The sequence below is a fragment of the Ovis canadensis genome, chromosome 3 (genome assembly GCF_042477335.2).
Source record: "Ovis canadensis isolate MfBH-ARS-UI-01 breed Bighorn chromosome 3, ARS-UI_OviCan_v2, whole genome shotgun sequence".
Taxonomy (NCBI): Eukaryota; Metazoa; Chordata; class Mammalia; order Artiodactyla; family Bovidae; genus Ovis; species Ovis canadensis.
The window spans coordinates 177951855-177979485 of NC_091247.1; the positions used below are offsets into that span (position 1 = coordinate 177951855).

Below are 27631 nucleotides of genomic sequence, written 5' to 3' on the forward strand. Positions count from 1 at the left end.
GCATCTTGTTCTCAGGCTTTGAAATCCAGTTCCAGGTCACCACTCCCCACTGCCCCACTGTAGCCAGTGGAGTTGTTAGTAGCTTAGTGTTGCCCAAGCACTTGATTTAAACCTCTGTGGTAGGACTAAATCAGAAATAAAGGTGATTTACATATGTGCACGTGTGTTTTTGTGCATGTGTGAACACCCATCCCTTACATACATATATGATAAATATATAAGTTTCTGGATGGTGATCTGTATTTGCTTCAAAGATAAGCATGATAATGATGATGTCTAAGTAGACACTCAATAAATGTTTGTCATACAAGCAAACAAAGACACATTGCTCCAAAGAGGGTGGAGGGGGTGAAGGGGGAAACTGAGGGAGCCTCATGGGCGGGGCCACGGGCTCACCGGGTGATCTGCGTCCAGTTCAGCTCCATAGCTGAGAATCTGATTGGCAAAGTTGTCGAGTTCCTGAATGGTTCTTGGAAACCAGGGCACTGCAACACAGAAAGGGCAAAGGCCTGATTAGCAGATGGGTGTAACGTGGCCAAAGGTCTCACCAAGATCAGAAGCAGGGGATCAATTCCAATGAGGCAAGCCCATGGTGCTGGCAAGTGGGGTCCCAGACAACCCCCAAATTCCTACTCAAAAGTCAAATCTCATTTTCCTTGGAAACAAATTGTATATATGTATTGGTTTATTCAACATTGAAGTTGAATAAGCCAGTAACAAATCCTGACGATAGCTTAAGCGTATATCATGATGGTTTGATAGACATACACATTGTGAGAGGATTCCCCGCATCTGGTTAATTAACACATCCATCACCACACATATTTATCTTTTGAGGGTTCTATTCTCTTTGCAGATTTCAACAATACAGTACAGTGTTGTTGACTACAGTCACCATGTTTTACATTAGATCCTCAGGCCTGACCCATTTGTTTTGGGGGCCATTCCACACGGCGTGTGGGATCTTAGTTTCGTCCCCAGGGATTGAACCCATGCCCCCTGCACTGGAAGCACAGAGTCTTAACCACTGAACGGCTGGGGAAGTCTCAGACCCCATTCATCTTATAGCTGAAAAGTTTGTACCCTTTAACCAGCCTCTCCCTATTTCCCCACCATTAAGACCCTGGTAACCAGTTATCTACTTTATGTTTCTATGAATTTACTTTTTTTTTTCTTTTTGAAGATTCCACATATAAATGATACCATTCAGTATGTTTTTTTTTTTTTTTTCTGTCTCACTTATTTCACTTAAAACATGTTCCCTCACCTATTCCCTTTCCTGGAGATTTTCCCTGAATGATCTCAAAATTCATCTCTTGTCTACCTATCATGGCACAGTGGAGTGGTGTTTGATGGTTTACTTTAGCAGCAGAATATTTCATGTGATATATGTTCCAGATATATTCTGGAATATTCATTCTATGCATGCTAAGTCACTTCAGTCATGTCTGACGCTTTGGGACGCTATGGACTTTAGCCTGCCAGGCTCCTCTGTTCATGGGATTCTCCAGGCGAGAATACTGGAGTGGGTTGCCATGCCCTCCTCCAGGGGATCTTCTCAACCCAGGGATTGAACCCACATCTCTTATGTTTCCTGCATTGGCAGGTGGGTTCTTTACCACAAGGCTTCCCTGATACAGTTGGTAAAGAATCACCTGCAATGCAGGAGACCCCAGTTCAATTCCTGGGTCGGAAAGATCCACTGGAGAATGGATAGGCTACCCACTCCAGTATTCTTGGGCTTCCCTTGTGGCTCAGCTGGTAAAGAATCTGCCTGCACTGTGGGAGAACTGGGTTTGATCCCTGGGTTGGGAAGATCCCTTAGAGAAGGGAAAGACTACCCACTCCAGTATTCTGGCCTGGAGAATTCCATGGACAATCCATGGAGTCACAAAGAGTCGGACACCACTGAGCAGCTTTCACTTTCACTTTCTTTCAGTGCCACCTGGGAAGCCTTCTATTGTAAGCAGCAGTAAGCCCAAGAACCCTTCTCTTGCGACCCATCTTCCTTTCATGTATCTCCCTCCCAAGGGCTTCCAGGAAACCTTGCAAAATATTTTAATGTCAAAGCCATGGTGACATGGAATAAACACCATCCAGCAGTTTGGGATTTGAAGATGCTATGCAGTACCTAAAAACCCACGGGCTTGCTCTGAAGCAGTAGCAGTACAGTGGGAGAGAACATGGGGTCTGAATGATGTGACCCACAGTGCTTGGGTCCTGCAGAGTAGGTGGCAGCACCCAGATCTCTGTGGCCTTCGAGAAAGGAGGCACACTGAGAGCGGAACTGTCCCAGGAATGAATGAACAGAGATGAGGACATTTTGGACTGTAAGTTCCACGAAGTTAGGAAACAGACTGCACTGTAGTTCTGTGTGCAGAGAGGGAACAGAGGGAGGAAATTTTAGGGGAAAAGATGCTAAACTTTCAGCCAGTTGGGTATACCTTTTAGAACCCAGGCTCCAGCTGCCTACTCACCCTCTCTGAGTCTCAGTCCCAACTCTGTAAAAACAGCAGCAACATGTCATATGCCAGGAATTGTGCTTAGCATTTTTGGCGAAATATGTCCTTTAATCTGGGGACTGCTGTGAGGCTGTGAGGAGTAAATGAGAACGTAGGCAAAGGATGCAGCCCAGCATCAGGATGATAAAAGGTAGCTTTCCACTGTTTGCACCTTATTTCTGTCTGGCTTTGCTCAAGTCAGGCAGGAAAGAACATGCGTGCCATCTAGTGGTCATACTGGGGAACTGTCACCCATGGTCTACACATTACAGCATCAGACAGGAAACAGCTGCATTCCATCAAAACAAGATGATTATGTGAACACAAGTAATAAAGGTCCACTTAACAGCCTCCTTTCCATAGATCTGAGATGCTAATCTTTCTTCCTCCTCTGTTAATAATAAAAACTAACTAACACTGAGTATAATTCCAAATACTTTACTTAGTATTTGTACTATTGGTGGGTACTATTGTGTGTGTGTGTGTGTGTGTGTGTGTGTACTATTGGTGTGGGTACTATTGGTGGGTACTCTTCGATGAGTTGGATCATCAAAAAAGCAAGAGAGTTCCAGAAAAAAACATCTACTTCTTCTTTATTGACTATGCCAAAGCCCTGTGTGGATCACAACAAACTGTGGAAAATTCTTCAAGAGATGGGAATACCAGACCACCTGATCTGCCTCCTGAAGAAATCTGTATGCTGGTCAGGAAGTAACAGAACTGGAGATAGAACAACAGACTGGTTCCAAATTGGAAAAAGAGTATATCAAGGCTGTATACTGTCACCCTGCTTATTTAACTTCTATGCAGAGTACATCATGAGAAATACTGGACTGGATGAAGCACAAGCTGGAATCAAGATTGCCAGGAGAAATATCAATAACCTCAGATAAGCAGATGACACCACCCTTATGGCAGAAAGCAAAAAAACTAAAGAGCTTCTTGATGAAAGTGAAAGAGTAGAGTGGAAAAGTTGGCTTAAAGCTCAACATTCAGAAAACTAACAACATGGCATCTGGTCCCATCACTTCATAACAAATAGATGGGGAAATAACGGAAAAGTGTCAGACTTTATTTTTGGGCTCCAAAATCACTGCAGATGGTGACTGCAGCCTTGAAATTAAAAGACGCTTGCTCCTTGGAAGGAAAGTAATGACCAACCTAGACAGCGTATTCAAAAGCAGAGACATTACTTTGCCAACAAAGGTCCGTCTAGTCAAAGCTATGGTTTTTCCAATAGTCATGTATGGATGTAAGAGTTAGACTACAAAGAAAGTTGAGTGCCGAAGAACTGATGCTTTTGAACTGTGGTGTTGGGGAAGCCTCTTAAGAGTCCCTTGGACTGCAAGGAGATCCAACCAGTCCATCCTAAAGGAATTCAGTCCTGAATATTCATTGGAAAGACTGATGCTGAAGCTGAAACTCCAATACTTTGGCCATCTGATTCAAAGAACTGACTCATTTGAAGAGACCCTGATGCTGGGAAAGATTGAAGGCAAGAGGAGAAGGGGATGACAGAGTATTTGATGGTTGGACGGCATCACTGACTCAATGGACATGAGTTTGAGTAAACTCTGGGAGTTGGTGATGGACAGGGAGGCCTGGTGTGCTGCAGTCCTTGGGGTCTCAAAGCCTCATACATGACTGGGCAACTGAACTGACTGAACTGATTGTGTGTGTGTTAACTGTTCAGTTGTGTCCAATTCTTTGAGACCCATGGACTGTAGGCTGCCAGGCTCCCCTGTCCATGGAATTCTCCAGGCAAGAATACTGGAGAGGGTTGCCATGCCCTTCTCCAGGGGATCGTCCTGACCCAGGGATCAAATCCTGCATTGCAGGTGGATTCTTTACTGTCTGAGCCACAAGGAAAGCCTGGTGGTACTATTGGTATCCCCATATTGAAAATGAAAAAACTGGGATGCGGGGAGGTTACGTGATAAACCCAAATACACACACTGTTGGAAACAGTGGATTCAGTATTCAAACTTGGGCCTGGATGATGCTGTGGTCTCAGGTCTGGACCACAAAATCCATCCTTTCAGGTACGGGAGTGGGGAGCAAAGAGGCTGGGCAGAGGGGCTGGCTCTGGAGCCTGACTGCCTGATTTTCTTTAGTTTCCCACCTGGAGGTCTGCATGCCCCTAAGTCCAGCCTGGTTCTCAAGGTGGGCTCCCTACAATAATAATAACAGGAACAGACATTGTGGCAGTAATTCCAGCTAAGCCTCACAGAGCTCTTGTTTCGTGCCAGGCGCTGTCCTAAACACTACATACCCTTCCTCACCCAATTCTCATACCAGCCCCGTGGGGATGGCATTATTATCACCCCATTTTCAGAAGAGGAGACCGAGGGGCAGGGAGGAGAGGTCCCTCCACAGCCCTCCGCTGGCCCAGGTGCTGGACTTTGGAGTCTGGGATGACTCAGCCCCGCGTTCAGCTCACTGAAGATGAGACCTGACTTCCCACTTTGTCACTTGAATTCTCTCCAAGCTTTTCTTTCTCCTTGAATCCAGAGCCTTGCATGATGGGTCTCTGTTGTCAGCACTGAAAATGGGTCTGTTCCCTGCTTGGGTCTGGGAGGGCGTAAGGAAGGATGTCCTATTGTAGTCAGTCAGGACTCAGGACCCCCTCTAAGAGCCTCCCTGTTTCTCTAGTGTGTTGCTGCCCCGTCCCTTCCCTTCCAAGGCTGCCTGTCTCTGCCCATTCACAGCCTCTATTTTGCCAGAAATTTATACATAATTCTGGCAATAACAGCTGCCCCTGGGGATACAGCAAGCCAGCCTTTCCTCCCTGCACCATCTTCTGACTTGGGGGACCCTTAGCCCTCCAAGACGAGTTTTCATGACTACGTATTAAACACTTATACTGCCAGGCTCTGGACGTTGAGGAGTGAATACAGCGGACTTCTCACTCCTGTGGGGCTCACATCTGAGAGAGAGGGACAAGGAATAAGCTATAAGTAAATTTTAAAATATAACAATGCCAGGAAGTCCTTGAAGAAGAAAAAAGCAGTGCCAGGAAATAGAAAAGGAAGAGGAAACTATTTTATATAACATCTCATGGCTCCAGACCCCAGGGCGAAGGTCGGAGAGATATGACATGACCTTGCCATGGCTCAAGGGGACTGGAGTAGCCAGAGTTTGTCCCCAGCCCAGATCAGGTCCCCTGTTTCTCAGGGAGGGACAATCTAGCCATGGTTAAGGCCCTGATTACACAGGCAGACAACCCAGGCTTGAACGCGGTCTCTGGGGCAATACTGCACAGGAAGCTGGACTGTCAGGTCCATGAATCAAGGCAAATTGGAAGTGGTCAAACAGGAGATGACAATAGTGAACATCGACATTCTAGGAATCAGCGAACTAAAATGGACTGGAATGGGTGAATTTAACTCAGACGACCATTATATCTACTACTGCAGGCAGGAATCCCTTAAAAGAAATGGAGCAGCCATCATAGTCAACAAAAGAGTCCAAAATGCAATACTTGGATGCAGTCTCAAAAATGACAGGAAGATTTCTGTTCGTTCCCAAGGCAAACCATTCAATATCACAGTAATCCAAGTCTATGCCCCAACCAATAATGCTAAAGAAGCTGAAGTTGAACAGTTCTATGAAGACCTACAAGACCTTCTAGAACTAACACCCAAAAAAGATATCCTTTTCATTATAGGGGACTGGAATGCAAGACTAGGAAGTCAAGAAACACCTGGAGTAATAGGCAAATTTGGCCTTGGAGTACAGAATGAAGCAGGGCAAAGGCTAATAGCGTTCTGCCAAGAGAATGCACTGGTCATAACAAATACCCTCTTCCAACAACACAGGAGAAGACTCTACACATGGACATCACCGGATGGTCTACACCGAAATCAGACTGATGATATTCTTTGCAGCCAAAGATGGAGAAGCTCTATACAGTCAGCAACAACAAGACCAGGAGCCCACTGTGGCTCAGATCATGAACTCCTTATTGCCAAATTCAGACTTTAATTGAAGAAAGTGGGGAAAACCACTAGATCATTCAGGTATGACCTAAATTAAATCCCTTATGACTATACAGTGGAAGTAAGAAATAGATTCAAGGGACTAGATCTGATAGAGTGCCTGATGAACTATGGACAGAGGTTCATGACATTGTACAGGAGACAGGAATCAAGACCATCTCCAAGAAAAAGAAATGCAAAAAAGCAAAATGGCTGTCTGGGGAGGTCTTACAAACAGCTGTGAAAAGAAGGAAAGCGAAAAGCAAAGGAGAAGAGGAAAGATATACCCATCTGAATGCAGAGTTCTAAACAATAGCAAGGAGAAATAAGAAAGCCTTCCTCAGTGATCAGTGCAAAGAAATAGAGGAAAACAATAGAAAGGAAAAGACTAGAGATCACTTCAAGAAAATTAGAGATACCAAGGGAACATTTTATGCAAAGATGGGCTCAATAAAGGACATAAATGGTAGGGACCTAACAGAAGCAGAAGATATTAAGAAGAGGTGGTAAGAATACACAGAAGAACTGTACAAAAAAGATCTTCATGACCCAGATAATCATGATGGTGTGATCACTCACTTAGAGCCAGACATCCTGGAATGTGAAGTCAAGTGGACAAATAATTAACCCTGCTTTAGTCTTCCTACCAATAAAGCGGGGATAATAAAGCACCACTTTATAGGAACACATACGTTTAAAAGAGTTAATATGTGTGATCTGTTGAGAACAGAGTCTGGCACATAATAAACACAGATTCATGTTGGAAATAGGGATTCTCTGATGGCTCAGTAGCAAAGAATCCATCTGCAATGCAGGAGAAGCAGGTTCGATCCCTAGGTCAGGAAGATCCCCTGGAGGAGGGCATGGAAACCCACTTCTGTATTCTTGCCTGGAGAATCCCATGGGCAGAGGAGCCTGGCAGGCTACAGTCCATAGGTTTGTGAAGTCAGACACAACTGCAGCCACTGAGAATATCACAGCAGAGTGAGTCACATGAACTCTGAGGTTTCCCAGGACATATAAAAGTTGTGTTTTTACACTATGCTATAGTCTATGAAGTGTGCAACAGTGTTACATCTGAAAAAGCAATGTATATATCTTAATTTTAAAATATTTACTTGCTAAAAATGCTAAGTATCATCTGAGCCTTCAGCAAGTCATAGTAGTAACATCACTGATCTCAGATCACCATGACAAATATAATCAGATAAGCTGAAATATTGTGAGAACCACCAGCATAGGATACAGAGACAGGAAGTGAGCAAACACTGTTGGAAAAATGAAGGCTATGGACTTGCTCCATATAGGGCTTTCACAAACCTGCCATTTGTAAAAAAATACAGTACCTGTGAAGAACGGTAAAGCAAAGCATGATAGAAGAGGAATGCCTGCATTAGGACTGTTCAGCTACAAACTCCGGGGACTTTGCTTTTGTTTTTACTCTGCCCTTAATATAATACAGGGAGCAGAGCACAAAGTCTTCCAGCGAGGCTAGGAATCCAACCAGTTGTGCAACTCAGCAAGCACTTTATCTCTCAGAGCCTTAGTTTCTTTAACCACAAAATGAATTAAAACTGTCTTTCCATATTACTGCATCATTACATACGTTCAGGAGGCTCAGTGGTAAAGAATCCGCCTGCCAATGCAGGAGCCGCAGATTCAAACTCTGGGTCAGCAGATCCCCTGGAAGAGGCAGTGGCCACCCACTCCAGTATTCCTGCCTGGGAAATCCCATGGACAGAGAAGCCTGGTGGGCTACAGTCCTTGGGGTCTCAGAGTCGGACACGAGTGAGCACGCACACACTTGTGTTAAATGCTAGAGGAAATGGGACACATTTTAGCAGAGAGGCTGGCCACAGTAAGTGTTGCACTGGTGTTAACCACTAGGATGGGAAAAGTTCAGTGGTGATGAGGCAGAAGAAAAAGGAGGAGGAGACGAATGAAGGAGAGAAGGGAGAGGAGGAGGGGAGGGAACGGGAGGAAAGAGGGGAGGCTGGAGTCAGAAGCGCCTTCTCAAACAGGCTCTGCTCTGATGTTAACAAGTTTTCTGACCTTGGGCTCAGTTTCCCCTGCAAAAAATGTAGGCTATTGCATTCTCAGCTGCTAGGATCTTTTTAGGGTTTCATATGCCTATGTGGAGGGCTAACGCTGGCTAGGCGACTCATGGAAATACACTTTCAGTCAATCTGCGTGTCAGCCTGACTTGCTCTTAGAAGCACCAGCACTGTGTTTCTTCAGCCCCCCAAATGCCTGACCCTACTGCTTCCCAAGAAACAAGGCTCTGCTCCGGAAACAAGCGTCTTTGTCTCCAGCCGGGTTCAGAGCCGGGCGTGCTGGTCAGCTTCCAGCTGAACGCCAGAGGGCAGCAGAACCAGCTTACTTTCAGCTTTGGCTGATTTCTCGTTTCTTCTCCTCTCCTTTTCTTTTCTCTTCTCTTCTCTCCTTTTCTCTTTTCCTCTCCTCCAAAAGGAAAACACTCTGTACTTGGGCCACATGGCTTGGTTCAAGCCTCTTGGTGGGAAAAAAAAAAAAAAAATCAGAGAACTTGAGAGGGTTGCAAAGACTCAAAGGATTCAAGTCTCGGCAAAGTGAAGTCGCTCAGTCGTGTCCAACTCTGCGACCCTAGGGACTGTATGTAGCCTTCCAGGCTCTTTCATCCATGGGATTTTCCAGGAAAGAATACTGGAATGGGTTGCCATTTCCTTCTCCAGGGGATCTTCTCGATTCAGGGATCAAACTCAGGTCCCCCACATTGCAGACAGACTCTACCATCTGAGCCACCAGGAAATCCCCCAGGTGTTAAGTCTTGGCAAAGAGAAGACAAAGGTTGAAGCAGCTTAACAATCCCTAGGACTCCGTCAGGGAGACTGTCAGGGAGACCCAGGTGGCAGTGTGAGGCCATGGGGCCCTCATCCAAGTCCAGGGGCTCCTGGTAGCTTCTGGGCCCCATCATCATTCAGAAAATGCTCAGAACACACTTGTCTGGTTAAGTAAGGTCCCGCAGGCCACTGTTGGCCAGGATAGGACACTTACCCATGTCCCCATCATCAACTTATGGGTTCTTCCAATTTTCCCAGTCTTAAGGTTACAGTAACTGCTTTTTTCCTTTAAAGTTACACTTTTTGAGAGCTTCCCGGCCACCAAATGATGTGCTAAGCACTTGACTTCCACTGTCTGTTTTAATTCTCAGAGTAACCCTGGCAGGTGTTGGTGTTAGTCACCCAGTCATGGCCAGCTCTTTGCAACCCCATGGACTGTAGCCCACCAGTCTCCCCTGTCCATGAAATTCTCCATGAAAGAATACTGGAGTGGGTTGCCATTTCCTACTCCAGGGATCTTCCCAACCCGGGGATAGAACCCAGGTCTCCTGCATTGCAGGCAGATTCTTTACCATCTGAGCTACCAGGGAAGCCCTGGGGGGTAGACAGGATTATTTTTGTGTTATTAACAGAGCACACTGAAGGTCAGAGAGATGAGGTGACTTGTTCAAGATTACAGAGCTGGCAGGGCTGGAATCAGAACTGGGGCAGCTTGTGCACTGAACCACTGGGCTGGCTTAGAATAAAGTGAGAGTGGGGACCCTTGATTTTAGATTTCTGTTCTCCCATCTACAGAGGGGGAGGAAATGACAAACTAAGACAGGAGTTTAGAGGGGCTAACAGAAAATCCCTAGGACAGCCCCAGGTCTTCCCCCACCTTCTATCAGGCACCCTGGCTTTAGAAGTGGTAACTTTTTAATATGCAAGTTCTAGGTTCTTCCAAGACCCCTTCCTATTCCCTTTCTCTTCTTCAGTGATGGTAACAGGCCTCTCCCGTCCCAACCAGACTCACTCACAAAGCTGGGAATAGAGACTGACCCCAGCGACCCAGGCTTCTGTTTGGAAAAGTGAAATCAGATTAGCTCATTAATGACCTTTGCAAATACCTCCGTGGTGGGCTGGCCTCTGTGAGCCCCTCCACGGCCTCACAGGCGGCAGGGCTCAGCAGTTAATGAATGGCTCCGGCAGGCTGGTGCAACAGAGGGCCTCTGTGAAGCCAGAGGCATCCGGGGGTGGGGTGAGGGGGGCAGATCATTAATAAATATTGATTTGGCTCCAAGGGAAGCAGCCCACAGGAGAGCTGGCCCTGGACACCCACGTTGTAGTCTCATTAAGTCGGGGTCAACTGCTCAGCCTGGACGCCGAGGGGCGGCTGGCTCAGGGGTGCTCCTGAGCAAAAAGCATCACCACCACCACCACCACCACCCCACCCCCCACAGGCCTGGCTGGAGCCTGCTTCCTGGCCAGGAAGATTTATAGCAGTTCAAGGTGCAGGTTGAATCCCATCTGACCCCCTCCCTCCACCAGATGCTCACCAGCCCCAGGGTGTAGCCAGCAAGGCACCCAGGCTTGCCCCAGACTTCTGCCTCCTGCCTGTCTCAGGGAGAGCAATAAATCCTCGGCTTCCAAGGCCCAAAATAGATGGGTGTTCACTCCTCCTCCTTCCAAGGCTCCTGGATGTCTTTTCTGAGGCCATGGCCTCCAGCCCAGCAGAGAAGGATGAATGCCTTTGAGGGCATTGGGTTTCTCCTTTAAGGAGCTTCCATTTTCTTTCTGAAGAAAGAACACTCTCTGTGAAGGTCTTGGCAAGAATGGGTGAGCCAAATGCAGATGATGGTACCAAGCCAGTTCCCTCCTCCTGGATGGAACGGAAGCATGGTGGAGGCAGGGCTCACTACCACTGACAGGCCAGACAAAGCATGTGATCCCCTCCATCCACGTATCAAAATGAAAATGAAACCAGGTGAGTAAAAGGCATCAGCTGCTCCTGCTGCTGCTGCTGCTAAGTCGCATCAGTCGTGTCTGACTCTGTGCAACCCCATAGATAGCAGCCCAACAGGCTCCTCTGTCCCTGGGATTCTCCAGGCAAGAATACTGGAGTGGGTTGCCATTTCCTTCTCCAATGCAGGAAAGTGAAAAGTGTAAGTGAAGTCGCTCAGTCGTGTCCGACTCTTAGTGACCCCATGGACCCTAGCCCACCAAGCTCCTCCATCATGGGATTCTCCTGGCAAGAGTACTGGAGTGGGTTGCCATTGCCTTCTCCAAAAGGCATCTACCAGGAAGTAAAGACTGAAAAGGTGTCAAAATGAATAAATGGATGGAATGAGTGAGAGATGCCAGTGAAATGATGAACAAAGAAAAGGGCATGTATTCCAATCACAAATCTAAACTGGAGCTGTCCTCCCAACAGCCATTTTAAGATGTCACTTATCTTATTAATTACTTCTTGATGGGGATGTTCACTATGTTCCCAAATACTGAATACCACATTGCAGTGAGATCTGATTACCAGCTACTTGCCTCTGGAGTTATGGTCAAACTACATTGGTGCAAACAGAATGCATTTAAAGCCTCTTCCATATAATGTCTGTCCCCCCACAGAAGCACCTCCCCAACCCTTGCTCCCCTCTCCCCACCATGCCCAAGACTGGCCTCAAGGTAGATTCTTGGTGTGCCTGGCACACACCCACTCCCCTATCCCTACACAGACATGGCTGAACAGCATCACGAGACACATGAGTCAAGGCACCACGTGACTGATTTTCCCTAATGCATCCCTCCATGTGGCTGCTGCTGAATGGGTATTCAATATATGAGTTGAATGGATGAACGATCCACTGAATTAGGGCATAAATGTGAATGAACGACAAGAAGGTGGTAAAGCAGACTCTGGGTCTGGAGAAGATGTAAAAGAAAAAGGAAGAAAACCCCAATTGTCAGGATTTTAATAAGTAAGACCCATGTGATTTAGCAAATACGAAGGAGAGAGAGGATTCCAGGGAGAAAAATGCTGTCAAATGTTACAAATATTTCAAAGAGGCAGATAACAAAAAAACAAAAAAAGAGGCTACTGCTTTTGGTAATGAATGTTGTCGGAAGGATGAGGAAGAAGAGAAGGAAAAAAAGGAAAGGAGGGAAGAAAAGTAGAACAAAGTGGAAAAGGCAGGAAATCTGAATGTGAAGCTGGCCTTCCATCTCCTAGATCAGTGCTATCTCCAATACGACACAGAGTCACACGGATAATATCAAACATCCAAGCTATGTTCATAGGAAGTCATCTTTGTGAGTGAGAGATCATTTCCAGGGGCCCTCACATCATCCCACACAGGAAGTTGGCTCCCTGGCTTCTAGACGGGGCTCGTCCCAGTGAAGGAGTGGCTGCCATCAACTCTCTATCTGTCATTAGCCTGGTGAGTGTCCACCCCAAGGAGCTGGTGGTAGCAAATAGCCTGATACTAAGCTGTGGTTGCTTCCCTGGTGGTTCAATGGTAAAGAATCTGCCTGCCAATGCAGGAGACATGGGTTCCATCTCTGGGTCAGGAAGATACCCTGGAGAAAGAAATCCAGTACTGCTTGTGGAATCCAATGGACAGAGGGGACTGGCAGGCTGCAGTCCATGAGGTTGCAAAGGGTCATACATGACTTAGTGTCTGAACAACAGCAATAGACCATAAAGCTCCCTCCTTACTGAGGCTTAAGGATATCTAAGATCAAGGGCCTCTTCAACTCAAGCAAGTTCAACTCAATCCATCAAACATCCTAACATACTGAGTATCTTGCATGATTCCCCTGTGAGACCCAGAAAGTGACAGAGTGGATCTCAGCTCTATTTTACAGATGAAGAAGGAGAGGTAATGAGGTCTCCCAGCTGGCAGGAAGTCAGATGGGATTCAAGCCTAGCTGGCATTGTACAGAATAGGAATTCACATCCTGGCTCCTGACTCTTTTCAAGTAGTTGCTCTTTTTTACTTGCTACGCTGCTCCCTCAACTCAGCATCAATGGCAAATTGACATTCCATTATAAGCATTTAATATTCTCTTTTTACTTCCTTCAACTGAGGGAACACATCTGTATAGAGAGAAAGGGTGTTCCCAGTCTAATTCTTTGTAATCTTCACCATCTTTTAGATTGATCCAAATAGCATATCATGGTAGCCTTTCTTTATCAAAGATCAGGACTTTGGAGATTCTGACTGTGTCTCCACCATGAGATTCATTGGGTATCCTTAGAAAAGACTAGGCATGAGTTTCCTGACCTTTTTGCATGGATCCTTTATGCTAGGCACATTGTACAATCATATCACAGAATTTACACAACTGCACTGGCACACAGATATCTTCATTTTACAGACAAGAAAATCTAGGCCTACAGAGGGCAAGCAACTTGGTCAAAAAACTACAGCCCAGGAATTTAACTGGAAAAATGAAGACTCCAAAATCCACACTGCCATTCAAGTGTACCTCTGCCTCATTTCCTAATATGGAGAATAAAAATCACATTATCTGCTTACTCTGGCCAGTTGAGTTGCAAAGCATCAGGGAGACAACCTAAGGGGAAAATATTATGGATTTGGCCCGCAAATAAGGAATTCCTGTTAGAATGAAAGCCTGCTTATAATCTTATGATGTTCCTCAGCTTGAAGCCCTGGAACCTGGGAAGGAGACTGGCCTCAGAAACCGCATTTACTCAGGATCTTCCCTCACTGTGAACAGACATGCTTCTGACAGCTTGCAAGAGGGCAAGCCCTAGGCCAGCCTCCAGCTTCAGGGCTGCTACCATCTCTTCACAAACAGGTTTGTCCTTTTAGCTGTGGGTATGCTTGTCGTGATGAGCCAGGCTACTGAAACAAAAGTCCCATCCCCAGCTGCCAGAGGACTTAGAGTGATGTTGCCACAGGTAGCAAGCATCCAGGTAGACTGGAAAAGGCTGTCAATCAATCCTGTATGTCTTTATGAACATGCAGATCCCAGGTCTCCAGCAGACCCAGGTCCACGAGCATCTCCAGCCCTGAGACACATGTGGGGCCACGTGAAATGCAAGGGAGGAGGTTCAGAAGTGAGGGGGAGATAAAGGGAAGATGATGGAAGAGTAGAGCAGAGGAAGAACCAGAGGAAAGGCAGGTGCAGGTGGTAGAAATGGAGAAATATCCTGACCATCTGGAGCCCCCTCCTGCCCTAAGCAGCTTCTCTCTACAGGATCTCAACTCTTTGAGAACCATGACCCCTTTGAAAATCCTCTCTCCTAAAATATATGCAAGCAGGTGCACATGTACAATTTTGCCCACAATCCCAGGGGCTATTCAGACTCCTCCCGGGAACCCTACCCTTCTTCCTCCCATGATGGGTCTGAAGCTTCAGCCTTATCATGACACTACCTTTCAGAGCAGCGATGCTGAAGCAGAAAAGAGAAAAACTCAAGTGGGTTGGGAGGGGAGCAGGGCATAGAAGAGCGAGGGAATAAATATCACATTATTTTGTCTTCTGCAATAATTTTTCCACTTAAATCATTGCTTCAGGAATTAATCCAAATAAAAAAGACAAGATCATAAGCACCTCCAGGCTAGATAGGTAGTAGATAGATGAAGAAGTAAATAAATAGCCTTTCTACTCCCCACAGAAAATACAGTTGTCCTGGCAATCTGGACACGCTTTGTTCCCACACCGAGACCCTTGTAATCACCCCCAATTTGAACAAAATCTACCCAACTGCTCTTGGAAAAGAACTCTCAAATCCAATTGCTCCTGGAAAATAACTCCAAACAGATAAATTTCTCGAAAGGTGATGATCCTACACCTCAGTCTAGCCAAGACATTTTGTCCATCTGCTTCTCCTGGCTGCAATCTGGCTCCATGTAGGAATTTTACATCCCCCGCCTCCAGCTAAATGTAATGTCATGCAAAAGATTCGAAGAGAAAGGTAAAAGGATTAGGAGACTAATCGATGGAAGATATTAACACTCTTTCATGTTGGGTTGAAGAAGGATTTGAGTTCATCAGGAGACAGGGGCACAGGAGAATAGACCTCAAGTATTCAAAAGACTCTATGGATTAAAATCCTATTAAATTCCTATCGGCCAGGAGCCATCTGAGAAGGCTGGGGCTTCTTTAACTTGTCACCATAATTAGCCTTCCCTTAAGCTGTTTTGGGTGGGGAACTTCAGCAGTTAAGAAACTGAAAACTTTCATTTTCTAGCACCCATACGGCCTTTTGAATGGTTTAACAACTAGAATGGAAAGTGATTTAGCCCAATTGATTTGAGGGGCTCAGATCTCCCCCTCCTTCAGCCTGTTGTCAGACTCACCCCTGAGATCTGAGCCCCTTAGTAGAAAGGGCACTTTGTTGAATGGAAGAATCAAAGGTTCAGATCTACGAAGATGCTTTCTTCTAATCATCCTCCCATGGAGTTTGACGGAAAGAATAATTCTGCAAAGGGGTGGCTGTTTCCCCTTAAAAAAACAAAAAGATCTGTTTCTGGGCCCAGACTCCAGTTCACAAAAACTAACCCAGAAACCCAAAGGGCCATGTCTTTCAGCAGGTGCAAGGGTCAGGAAACTATGCCAGGGAAGGGCAAACAATATGGGCCGGGGTGAAGAACCCTCCAAAGAAACAAGGGTCCTGAGACACATAGTGTTTTGGAGGGTTAGTCTGAGCAGTGTTTTCCTCACTAGGTAAAATATCGACCCAATGTTAAACTCAATACCCTGCCACTTTGGGCCCCACCAGGGAATCAGACCTGTGTCACATTCTACCTCTGATGAGCCCAACATTGATGACGTGGTGCCTCGATGTCAGAGTGTGGGCTTCCTCACTTTCACACTTGCTGGGTCCTCAGAGTTAAGGTGGAACTGAGGCCGAATTCTACCAGCCATGTCTCCATCACAGCACCCACCCCTCTTCTGCATTCATCCGGCTGCCCAGGTGCCCTCGTCAGCCTGTGAGCTCCCTAAGGACAAGCCCTGCCAGCTCTCTCTCTCCCTCCAGCTCCAAGCATGGTGCTCGGCATAGAGCGGTGCTCGACACCCGCTTGCCCACAACTGCACAGAATTCACTCTGTGGCTGAAGACAAGCTGTGGCCTCTGATTTTATTGGATGAAAAATTAAGGAGGATGTTGGGCTGCATGATTTCTGAGGTCATTTTCCAGTTCCCAGAACCTCTGAAAATGTAGTTGTGTACCGGCTGGCTTTTCTGGCTCCTGTGCTCAAGTCATTATTTATAATAACAATGATGATAACACTAAGAATAGTGAACCTCTATTAAGCCCTTGAATGTGCTCTGGGCTGTCCTCAATACACCACTGGTGTTAGTTCATTAATCTTGTAAGACAGAGACTTCTTACTTGAATTCAATACAGTGATAAACTATGATGATCAATAATCTGCCCAAAATCACACCAAGTGGGTGTCCTGGTTCCGGAGTCTGGGCTCCTAACTGCTCTTCCACATCTGTTTTCTGAGCCTTCAGTTCAGGCTGCCAGCCCTTCAGCTGATCTATGTACATCTTCCCTGCCTCCCTGAGGGGCTGCCTGCCTGCCTGTCAATTGCTTTGAATTTCTACCCCAGGGCCCCAGCTGGCCGGGCCTCCACCTGCTCCCAGCAAGGCAGAGCTCGCCCCAGGATCCGGCAGGCCCTTTGCCCTGAGGGCCTGAGGCTCCTGTTGGGAGCAGGTGGCCGGAAAAGCAAGAGAAGGAGGTCATCAGGGAAGCAGCTCACTCAGAAGGTAGAAGAAGAAGGGAAGCAGATAGGGTTAATTTGAGGAGGAATTCCAAGTACCCCCCTCCCCACCGGTGACCAGAGCCTGCATGCATGGCTGCCACTCTCAGCAAGGGCAGACACCCAGGATGGACTTCCTGGTCTTGGTTACAGCCACAAGAGAGCAAGGGCAGGAAGAGAAGAGATCCCCTAGGATGGTTTCAGAGGAGTCTTTTTATGTGGGGTGGGGGGTTGGAGGGGAGTGTGCAGTCTTATGTCTCATTTTAAAGCATCTCTGCAGTAATTATTAACATGTTATCTTCAACTGTGAAGACTGAAGTCCTCTTGAGCATTAAGACTACTTTAATGTTGTGGCCAAAAAAAAAGCTTTTGATTTTAAATTTTACAACAGAAAAAAAATTTTTGATTATATAGGAAAAAATAGTTCATCTCAGCAATCACTTCTAAGTAGTGACCCAAATGAGTTGAAAACTTTGAAAGCAGAAAAACCTGCACGTGAATGTTTAACAGCCTCATCCATAATTGCCAAAATTTAGAAGCAGCCAAAATATCCTTCAATAGATTGAGCAAAATGGATAAACGAGATGCAGTACATCTATTCAGTGATTACCAAAAAATGAGCCATCAAGTCACAAAAAGGCATGAAGGAAACCTGCCAAATGAAACAAACAAACAAACAAAACAGTCTGAAAGGATATAGGGACATCCCTGGTGGTCCAGTGGTTAAGATTCTGCCTTGCAATGCACAGGACACAGGTTCAGTTCCTGGCTGGGGAACTAAGATCCCACATGTTTCAGAGCAACTAAGGCCTCATGCCATAACTAGAGAGTCTGCAACAAAAGATCCCACATAACGTAACTAAGACCTAATAAAGACCCAACAAGGCCAAATAAATAAATATTTTTAAAAAGAATATATAATCTGTGGTTCCATATTCATACAGCATAACATTCCGGAAAAGTCAAAATCATGGAGACAGTAAAAAGATAGGTGATTACCAGGGAGAAAGGGGAAGGAGGGAGGGATGAGCAGGTGGAGCGCAGTGCATTTTGAGAGCACTGAAACCATTCTGTATGACATGAAATAGCAAACACCTGACATTATGCATTTGTCAAAATCAACAGAACTATACAATGCAAAGCATTATCCCTAATGGAAACTCTGGTCTTTAGTTAATAGTCACCTATTAGCATGGCTCATCAGTTCAACCACCACCACATACTATCATTTATCCAGCTGGGCACTGTTTTAAGCACTGACTATGCAAAATCTCATTTAATCCTCACAGAAGTCCTGTGAAAAACAGAGGTCAGGGCTGTTAAAGAGACTTGTCAAGGGTCTCAAAGCCAATAAGTGGAAAAAGTAGGGTGTGAACTGAAGCCTCTCCAAGGCCAAGCGCATGAAATTCCTACACTCTATTGCCCTAACGCCTCTCCAGGGCAATATTTCGTAATAAGGAAGAACAAATATGACTCCATATTAGATGTTTCTTTTATTTTAACCTTTGTGCTCTGCTGCCAGTGGTTAGTCACACTGGTTCTCCACCTTTTGTAAAAGAATGTTGCCTAGAACTTAAAATATACAGGATAGCCCATTCTCAGGGCTCTGGCCTTTATACATATATGGGTAAAAAGCTGAAAACAGAAAATAGCATTTGTTTTGTTGCAGATTCACAGGAACATCATGACCTGACCTACAGGGACACTGTAAGAACAAAGGATTCCTGCACCAAGAAGTTTGCAATAGACAACTAACTTCTCTTTTTAACATAAAAATATAATTCGGGCTATGTTTAGTAAAATAGCCCAAAGGCTGACTGGGGTAAGATGGTTCTTTGAGACATCAGTCTGCCATCTTCTCAGTCTGCTGGCTTTCTGAATAAAGTCACTATTCCTTGTCCCCAACAACTTGTCTCCTGATTTACTAGTCCATCGTGTGACAGAGCAGAACCAGTTTGGATTCGGTAGCAATTTCAGTAAGTAAACAAGTGGGCAGAGCAAGTCTTGACAATTGCTCTGTTTAGTCACTCATGCACAAATAATTGCTGAGAGCTATGTATCTCTAAGGATATTAATGTAGGTAAGAGACTCTCCCTGCCTACAGGGAGCTTGTAATCTAGTGGAAGAGACAATGAAAGTCCTAAGAACAAGGAACCAAAGAGCTCCAGCTTATGAGAAGCACACGGGGAGAGACCATGAGACGCAACAGAGATTACTAAAGAATTTGTCCTGACATTATATTTAAACAGAAAGCACCCTGGACACCCTAATCATCCTACCTCTAGAGACTGGGAAATTTTGAGAGCATAAAAATCCACCAATGGAAAATGTATAAAAATTGCAGTAGGAGGCAACTAAAGACAACTAATATAAGAAACAGCTATCTTGAGGAAGGGGAAAAGGAACAGCTATTAAATGTCTAACTATGACAGCCACTATTCTGCATCCCTAAACTACATCCTCTCACCAAATCCTGGTCTTTCATGGTAGAGATTACCTTTGAAATTATTTTTTTTTAAGATATCTTGATGTGGTCACACAGAGTCAGAAACAACTGAAGCAACCTAGCACCAGCACAATTTTTAAAATCTTTATTGAATTTGTTTCAATATGGTTTCCGTTTTATGTTTTGGTTTCTTGGCCACAAGGCATGTGAGATCCCCGCTTCCCAACCAAGAATGGAACTGGTACCCCCTACATTGGAAGGCAATGTCCTAACCACTGGGCTCCCAGGTAAGTCCTTCTTTGCTGTCATTTTATGATGAGAATATAGAGTTGTTTACCTTGTGAAATTCCTGTCTCTCACCTGTGTCTTTCTTCTTCTCCCGGGAAAGCTCATGCACAGTGGCACCAATGTCATGTCTCAAGATCTTGATGATGTTTGCCAGGGCAGGCACGCTGCGTTGATCCAGATTGGTGAAAAATTCATACTCGTCTTTCCTTAAACGTGAAGGTCTTGATTCAATGTGGGTCAGGTTTATATCATTCTCCTAGAAAAGAGAAGTTAAGTCAGTATGAAGGGGACAGTAACTGGAATTGACACAGACCAAATGTGCAAAACCAGAGCAAACACAATGAAATGTGGAGAAGTGAGGAGAAGAGTTCTTTTTTTTTTCTTTCTTCCTTTTTTTTTTTGTCCAATATAAGAGTAGAAGAAAGCCTTTAATGCAGCAAAATTGTTTACTTTTTCTTCTGCAAAACCAAATAACAAATCAAATGCTGGGGAAATAGTTCAAATGTCACAGAATTTAATCACATGGAAATCTGCTCAAGGCCTAGAATTGCAAACATAAGATTTCAGTCTGGTACACAGAAGCAACGCTGTTCTGCTTGGATAGAGTCCACAAGAGTCAGGCTTATTGGGTTTAAATCAAAGTTCTTAACTTTATCAGCTATGAGACCTTAGAAAATGTACTTTTATATTTCTAACCGTCAGTTTCTCCGTCTGTAATTTTGTGGGTATTTGTGGTGCTGAGTCACTCGGTCCTGCCCGACTCTTTGCCACCCCGTGGACTGCAGCCTGCCAGGCTCCTATGTCCATGGGATTCTCCAGGCAAGAATACTGGAGTGGGTTGCCATGCCCTTCTCCAGGTATTCATGGTACCTGGTTCATAAATTTGTAGGAAACACTGAATGAGATGATACACACAGACTGCCAGGTACCTAATACATGCTCAGTTAAAATTATCCAGTATAAATACTACTCATATTTTTATATAATTACTTTTCATTCCAGTTATGCCACAAATGTATATGTAGCACATTCCAGGTGCTGGTCACTGTCTAGGTGGCTGGGATACAGTAGTGAACAAAACAAAGATATTTTCCTTTAATAGAGTTTCCATTCAAGTTTTGAAGATACAAACAACAAACAAAAAAGATAACTGATTTATGTATTATAATGATAAAGGCTAGGGAAAAATACAAAGCAGAGCAGGGTGAAGGGAACAGGCAGTCTTGGAGTGCAACAGGGCAGTTTGCAGTATTTAATAGAATGGACACGTGAGGTCTCATTGAGAAGGGAAGACTCATGTGCATTAAATGCCACAAAATAATAATCACTTCATACAGCTTCTCAACTTCAATGTCTCTAGCTGGTGATACTTTAGCCCTTATGGAGTTCATCAGTAAAAAGAGTCACTTACTTAAACTGGCCCTCAAATTTCAATGTGTGGTATTCATTATTACTTATTCAAAACTCTGATATCATTGACAGTACTGTTTTTTGTGAGGAAAATCAAGGAGTATCCTCTTTATTAATTTTTCTTTAAAAGAGGGTTTCTTCAAACATAAAAATGGACAACATGTACCCAGGAAAAGAAATGCTTAACTTGAATAATTCTATAATTGCAAAGAAATGAAATTCATCAACATTAGAGTTCAAGAAGTGTATCTTTTTCCTTGATGGTTAGTGGCATATGGTTGAAGAGCACACGGATAATTACAGTAATGATACTTAAATACAGTAATGATATTCAAATAATATCACTTTACAGTTTCAAATTATTTTCTGTGACCTTCTCAAGAATCCTTTGTAGAGGTTAAGGAAGATGTGAAAAATGAAATCAGAGACAAAGATGCTTTGCTAAAAGGGGCCAGAGAGGAAGCTGCTGTGTAACACAGAAAGCTCAGCTCGGTGCTCTCTGATGAGGTAGATGGCTGGGATGGGGGATGCCAGGTAACAGAGAGGTCCAAAAGGTAGGGGATATATGTATACATATAGCTGCGTCACTGCACTGTACAGCAGAAACTAATACAACATTGTAAAGCAATTAGTGTTGCTTAGTCGCTAAGTCAGAGAAGGCAATGACACCCCACTCCAGTACTCTTGCCTGGAAAATCCCATGGACAGAGGAGCCTAGTAGGCTGCAGTCCATGGGGTCGCGAAGAGTTTGGCACTACTGAGCAACTTCACTTTCATTTTTAACTTTCATGCATTAGAGAAGGAAACGGCAACCCACTCCAATGTTCTTGCCTGGAGAATCCCAGGGACGGGGGTGCCTGGTGGGCTGCCGTCTATGGGGTCACACAGAATCAGACACGACTGAAGCGACTTAGCAGCAGCAGCAGCAGCAGCAGTCGCTAAGTCATGTCCAACTCTTTTGCAGCCCCATGGACTATAGCCCGCCAGGCTCCTCTGTCCATGAGATTCTCCAGGTAAGAATACTCGACTGGGTTGCAATTTCCTTCTCCAGGAGATCTTCCCAACCCAGGGATGGAACCCGGGTCTCTTGCATTGTAGGCAAGATTCTTACCATCTGAGCCACCAGGGAAGCCACTTGCGAAGACCAAAGCAATTACACACCTATTTAAAAAAAAAAAAAAAGTGGCTAGAGAGAGAACCTCACTTTCTCTAACCTCAGACATTGGTCTTTTAACCACACAACCTGTCCTGCCAGGGATATGATGAGCATCCCACAAATACCAGGTCTCATCATTCTTATTACTATTATGCCAAGTCCCTCAAAGTGAAAACACTATGGGAGTAAACACAACAAGAAGCAATCCTACACAGGCACTGCTTCCTGCTCCTTCTTCCCCATAATTCTCAGGGGTACACGATGCAGCCATTATATATGGGCACCAACTGCAGAAGAACACACCCCTGACCAGGTAACCCAGTGTGGGGACTCCTGACCAGAGAGAGAGACAATCACGTGGAGGAAGGAAGACCAGACAGAGAGCAGTTGCTCTAAAGCTTTCTTTGCAAACAGAGGTGACTTCCTAATGAAAGCAAAGAGCAATGTCATCCTTCTTGGCTCTGGATGAAAGCAAATGGTTAAGCTCCACCTATTGACCTAAGCTGAAACTTTAAATAAAGTTTAAAGTAACTTTAAACTTTAACCAATTCCTGCCTTGTTAAGAGCAGAGGAAAAACAGCAAAGCCAATAAATAGGAGTGGATGCACCTTGGGCATGTTTATTTGTGGGACAGCAAGGGAGGGCAGGTGGTTTAGGAGGTGGAAGGGATGTAGAGTGACAAAAAATCTTTAAAGTCTAGAGGGCAGAAACTACGCTGATTGAGTTTCGCCACTTCTATCCCACCCCTCCTAACAACACCACTTCCCAGGGAGAAGCCTCTGACCTTGGAAATAGCCAGAAGACAATGTACACTGTATGTGCACTGCCATGAGTAAACCAGATAGCTGGTAGAAAGCTGCTATATAGCACAAAGAGCTCAGCTCAGTGCTCTGTGATGACCGAGAGGGGTGGGATGGAAGGGAGGGAAGGAGAGAGGGAGCCTCAGGAGGAAGGGAATATACATATACTTTCAGCTGATTCACTTCACTGTACAGCAGAAACAAACACGCTGCAAAGCAATTTTGCTCCAATTAAAAAAAATAAAAACAATGTATGCCCCATGACTCAGTTTTTATAACTCTAGAGACCTAACTTACGGAAGGACTTTTTACCAAAATTTGTAAGCCAACCACATAATAGTGGAATATTACATGGACTGTAGTGTACAATCATTCACGGGAGATCCTGCAACCATTAAAAAGAAACTAACAACAACATGCATAAAACAAAGTGCCAGTAGGCACTCCCACAGTGATGATCTCCAGTGATGAGTTTTTAGCAAATTCCAGGAGACAGTGAGGAAAGGGAAGTCTCACGTGTTGCAGCCCGTGAGGTCACAAAGAGTCGGACATGACTTAGCAACTGAACAACTCCAGTGATGGGCCTCAGGGTGTTTTTTGTCTCTATTTTCTTTTTGATCATAGTTCAACTTTTTGAAAAACAATATTTATTACTAAAATTTAACTTTATCTTTTAAATGACAGACCTTTGGCAAACTACTTATGATGGATATAGGTATGTGATAGATAATTAAAATATGTTTTAAAACTTCTGTCCAACACAAGGAAAAAAGGCTAGAATGAAAGGTATCATGATGTTATGACAAGATTATGTGTAACTTCCATTTATTTGCCAAAAGTTTCTTACTATTACCCATGCAACAAAAATTAAAATATATCTTTTTAATATAAATTTATTTATTTTGACTGGAGGCTAATTACTTTACAATATTGTATTGGTTTTGCCATACATTGACATGAATCCGCCGTGGGTGTACATGTGTTCCCAATCCTGAACCCCCCTCCCACCTCCCTCCCCATACTATCTCTCTGGGTCATCCCAGTGCACCAGCCCCAAGCATCCTGTCTCATGCATTGAACCTGGACTGGTGATTCATTTCACATATGATAATATACATGTTTCAATGCTATTCTCCCAAATCATCCCATCCTTACCCTCTCCCACAGAGTCCAGAAGGCTGTTCTATACATTTGTGTCTCTTTTGCTGTCTCGCATACAGGGTTATCATTACCATCTTTCTAAATTCCATATATATGCATTAGTATACTGTATTAGTGTTTTTCTTTCTGCCTTACTTCACTCTATATAATAGGCTCCAGTTTCATTCACATATCTTTTTAATGTGAGTGAAATTTCTGGCTAAGATCACCCAGCTAAATTCTTCAGATGATTTCTTTCCCATTTGAATCAATTAACTCTCTAGCTTAGCATGCAATTTCCTTAGTGGTGTTTCTCTGGTTTAATAGTGTGGATCCTTAGATACCAATAATTTTGGTTGCTAAGAAATACTTTAGAAATATATCTCCAAATCTAAATATGATCATAGTTACCTTTTTTTCTTAAAATATAAATTTATTTATTTTAATTGGAGATTACTTTACAATATTGTATTGGTTTTGCCATACACCAAAAGAAATAAATTATTATTATTATTTATTTATTTGGCCATGCCACTTGACATGTGAAATCATAGTTCCCCAACAGGGATTGAATCTATATCCCCTGCGGTGGAAGCACAGAGTCTTAACCACCGGAGAGCCAGGGAAGTCCCTAAATTTGTATTTTCAAACAAGGATTCTATGCAAGTTAAAAATTGACCCATGCACACTCATCACATCTTCATGGACATTTTGGCAGAGGCAGGAAAAGTTAAAGTTCAACACTAAAAAGACAATTTCACAATTTGCCCAGTAGTTAATTTCTGCATACAAGAAGGCAGAGTAAGAACCTGATGACTCAGGACTCTTGAACAGAGTGTGGGGACCAGAAAAAAGCAAAGTGAAATGAATGGTCTGTTTTAACAAGGATTGACCAGAAACCCTTTTGTGCTCCCATCCATGAGGAAAATCTTCCTAAAGGGGGATTTGCCACAAGTAGATGAAACACAGAATGAATATGATGAACTGTGAAAAATGGATTCGTGCTTCTGGACCTTTTCTTAAACTCAAGCTCCTTCCTCTCCTCTTCCATTTCATTCCTCAAGGAAAGAAGAATGATAACGCAAAAAGTGTGGGCTTTGGGACTAATCTGGGTTCAAATTCTGTTCTGTACTCACTACCGTTGGATACATTAGTTAGCCATTATGAACTTTTATTTTCCATGTTTAATATAAAAATCATATTATCTGGCAGCTTAATGAGCATTAACAAGAGAGAAAGCACCTAGCCCCACTGTGGCTTCAATCACAGTTACTCAGTAAGAAGTCAGTATGCCCTAACTTTCTCAACCTGGCACAGATATATATTCTCCTGGAAACTGAAACACATTAAGTTGACGAGTCACTTCCCCTTTAATATTTGCTGTACTTTAAGCTTTTCTTAGATTTTCCCCTGAAAGTACGTTTCCAAAAGGAGAGCATATTTTCAGATGAGACTAGACTGGAAAAGGAGAGCTTCTTGAATTCTTAGACTCCCTACATGCTGTTGCCTTGGCATAAGCTCAAAAGAAGTTATGTCCTTGTCTGTTTCAGAGCTTTCTGGGGTGGGAGGCAACATCAAAGAGAGTCACAGCTGATGGTCCACGTCACTGGGCTCAGGTAAACAGACAGGAGCCTTTCATAACTCATTCAATCTAACACCTTCCTGGTGCCAAACACTGCCCTAAGCACTGGGCTATAAGAGCAGACAAAGCAGGAAAAATCCCTGCCCTCCTGGAGCTTACATTCGGGAAGGAAGACACAAATAATAACTATGATAAATAAGTAAAATATACAGTCTTCAGATGGAACATACAAAAATAAGCAGGGAAGAGGGGCAGACTATTCCAGAGGTTCAATCGAGGTGCCATTTTAAACAATGGGGTCATGAAATCGTCAAACAATAAACAGGTGACATGTAAGCCTAGACCTAAAATCAGTGAGGAAGCAAGTCATAAGGGAACAGCAAGTGGAAGGGTCCTGGGGTCAGCCATTTCACAGTATGACTGAAGACCATCAGTGAGGCCAGAATGAGCAGGGGGCAGGGCCAATGGGACACGAGGCAGAGAAGTAGCCAAAAATAACCTATCGGCCATTATCTTAACTTTGGTTTTCCCTTGGAGTGATATTAAGAAGCTATGTATAAAATAGATAAACAACAAGGACCTACTGTAAGCAAAGGGACCTCTACTCAATATTCTGTAATAACCTATAAAGGTAAAGTATCTGAAAAAGGCTTCCCTGCTAGCTCAGTTAGTAAAGAATCTGCCTGCAATGCAGGAGACCCTGGTTCAATTCCTGGGTCAGGAAGATCCACTGGAGAAGGGATAGGCCACCCACTCCAACATTCTTGGGCTTCCCTTGTGGCTCAGCTGCTAAAGAATCTGCCTGCAATGTGGGAGACCTGGGTTTGATCCCTGGATTGAGAAGATCCCCTGGAGAAGGAAAGGTTACCCACTCCAGTATTCTGGCCTAGACAATGGAGTCACAAAGAGTCAGACACAACCGAGACTTTCACTTTCATCTGATAAAAGAATGAATATATGTATATGTAACTTAAACCCTTTGCTGTACACCTGTAACTAACATTGTAAATCAACTATACTCCAATAAAATAAGCTATGAGAGGTAGTAGGGCAGAGGGAGAGAGAGATTTTGACTCATGTTTTCAATGAAGCACTCTGGCAGGTATTTTAAGAATAGACTGGGGACTTCCTGGCGATCCAGTGGTTAGGACTCTGCACTTCCACTGCAGAGGGCATAGGTTCGATCCCTGGTTGGAGAACTGAGATCCCTCAAACCTTGGGGCACCAAAAAAAAAAAAAAAGAAAGAAAGAAAGAAAGAAAGACTGCAATGGGACAAACGCAGAAACTGTCTGGGGATGGCCACAACATCTGGGGTGAGAAATAACAGTTAGAAAAATAGAGAAGTCTCACAGAGGTACAGGCAGGGCTTCTTGTGTATTTTACTGATCTCCTCTTGTGAGAGGTCCAGTAACAGCCCCAGTTGACTAAGAGCCTAAAAATTAAACCCACTGGGCTAAACAGGAAACCAAAAACATTCAGGAAAGCAGGAGCAGCACAATTAAAGTCCAGAGGGAGCTCAAGATTCTCCCCACTCCACGCTAGAGGCGCGTTCTCGGGCAGGTTCACACTAACTTTCAGGATTCACCCCCTGAACCATCTTTTAGGGTCCCACTCTCGCCTCCCCTGGGAGTGTCTCTGTTATCAGCTCCTGGTCTTCCCCTCCCTTGGTCTTGTCCCTCTTTGTTGGGTGATTTCTTCCCCATCTTCCCCTCCATGTGGTTGGAACTGTGTCCAATTCAGAGGGAACCCCTTTCCTGGGGAAGAACCGGGCTAGCAGCTTAATCCAGGCTCTTTTCAAGG

General features: G+C 44.3%; 1 protein-coding gene across 1 annotated transcript in view; it reads right to left on the reverse strand.

Moving 5' to 3' along the window:
• The window catches only part of PAH (phenylalanine hydroxylase), an 86050-nt gene that overhangs the window by 43431 nt on the left and 14988 nt on the right, over positions 1 to 27631 (reverse strand). Inside the window, exons 3-4 of the mRNA XM_069585200.1 lie at positions 19815 to 19998; positions 397 to 485 (exon numbers count right to left, since the gene is read on the reverse strand). Of these exons, the coding sequence (XP_069441301.1) occupies positions 397 to 485; positions 19815 to 19998 (273 nt within the window). The remainder of the gene's footprint in view (positions 1 to 396; positions 486 to 19814; positions 19999 to 27631) is intronic.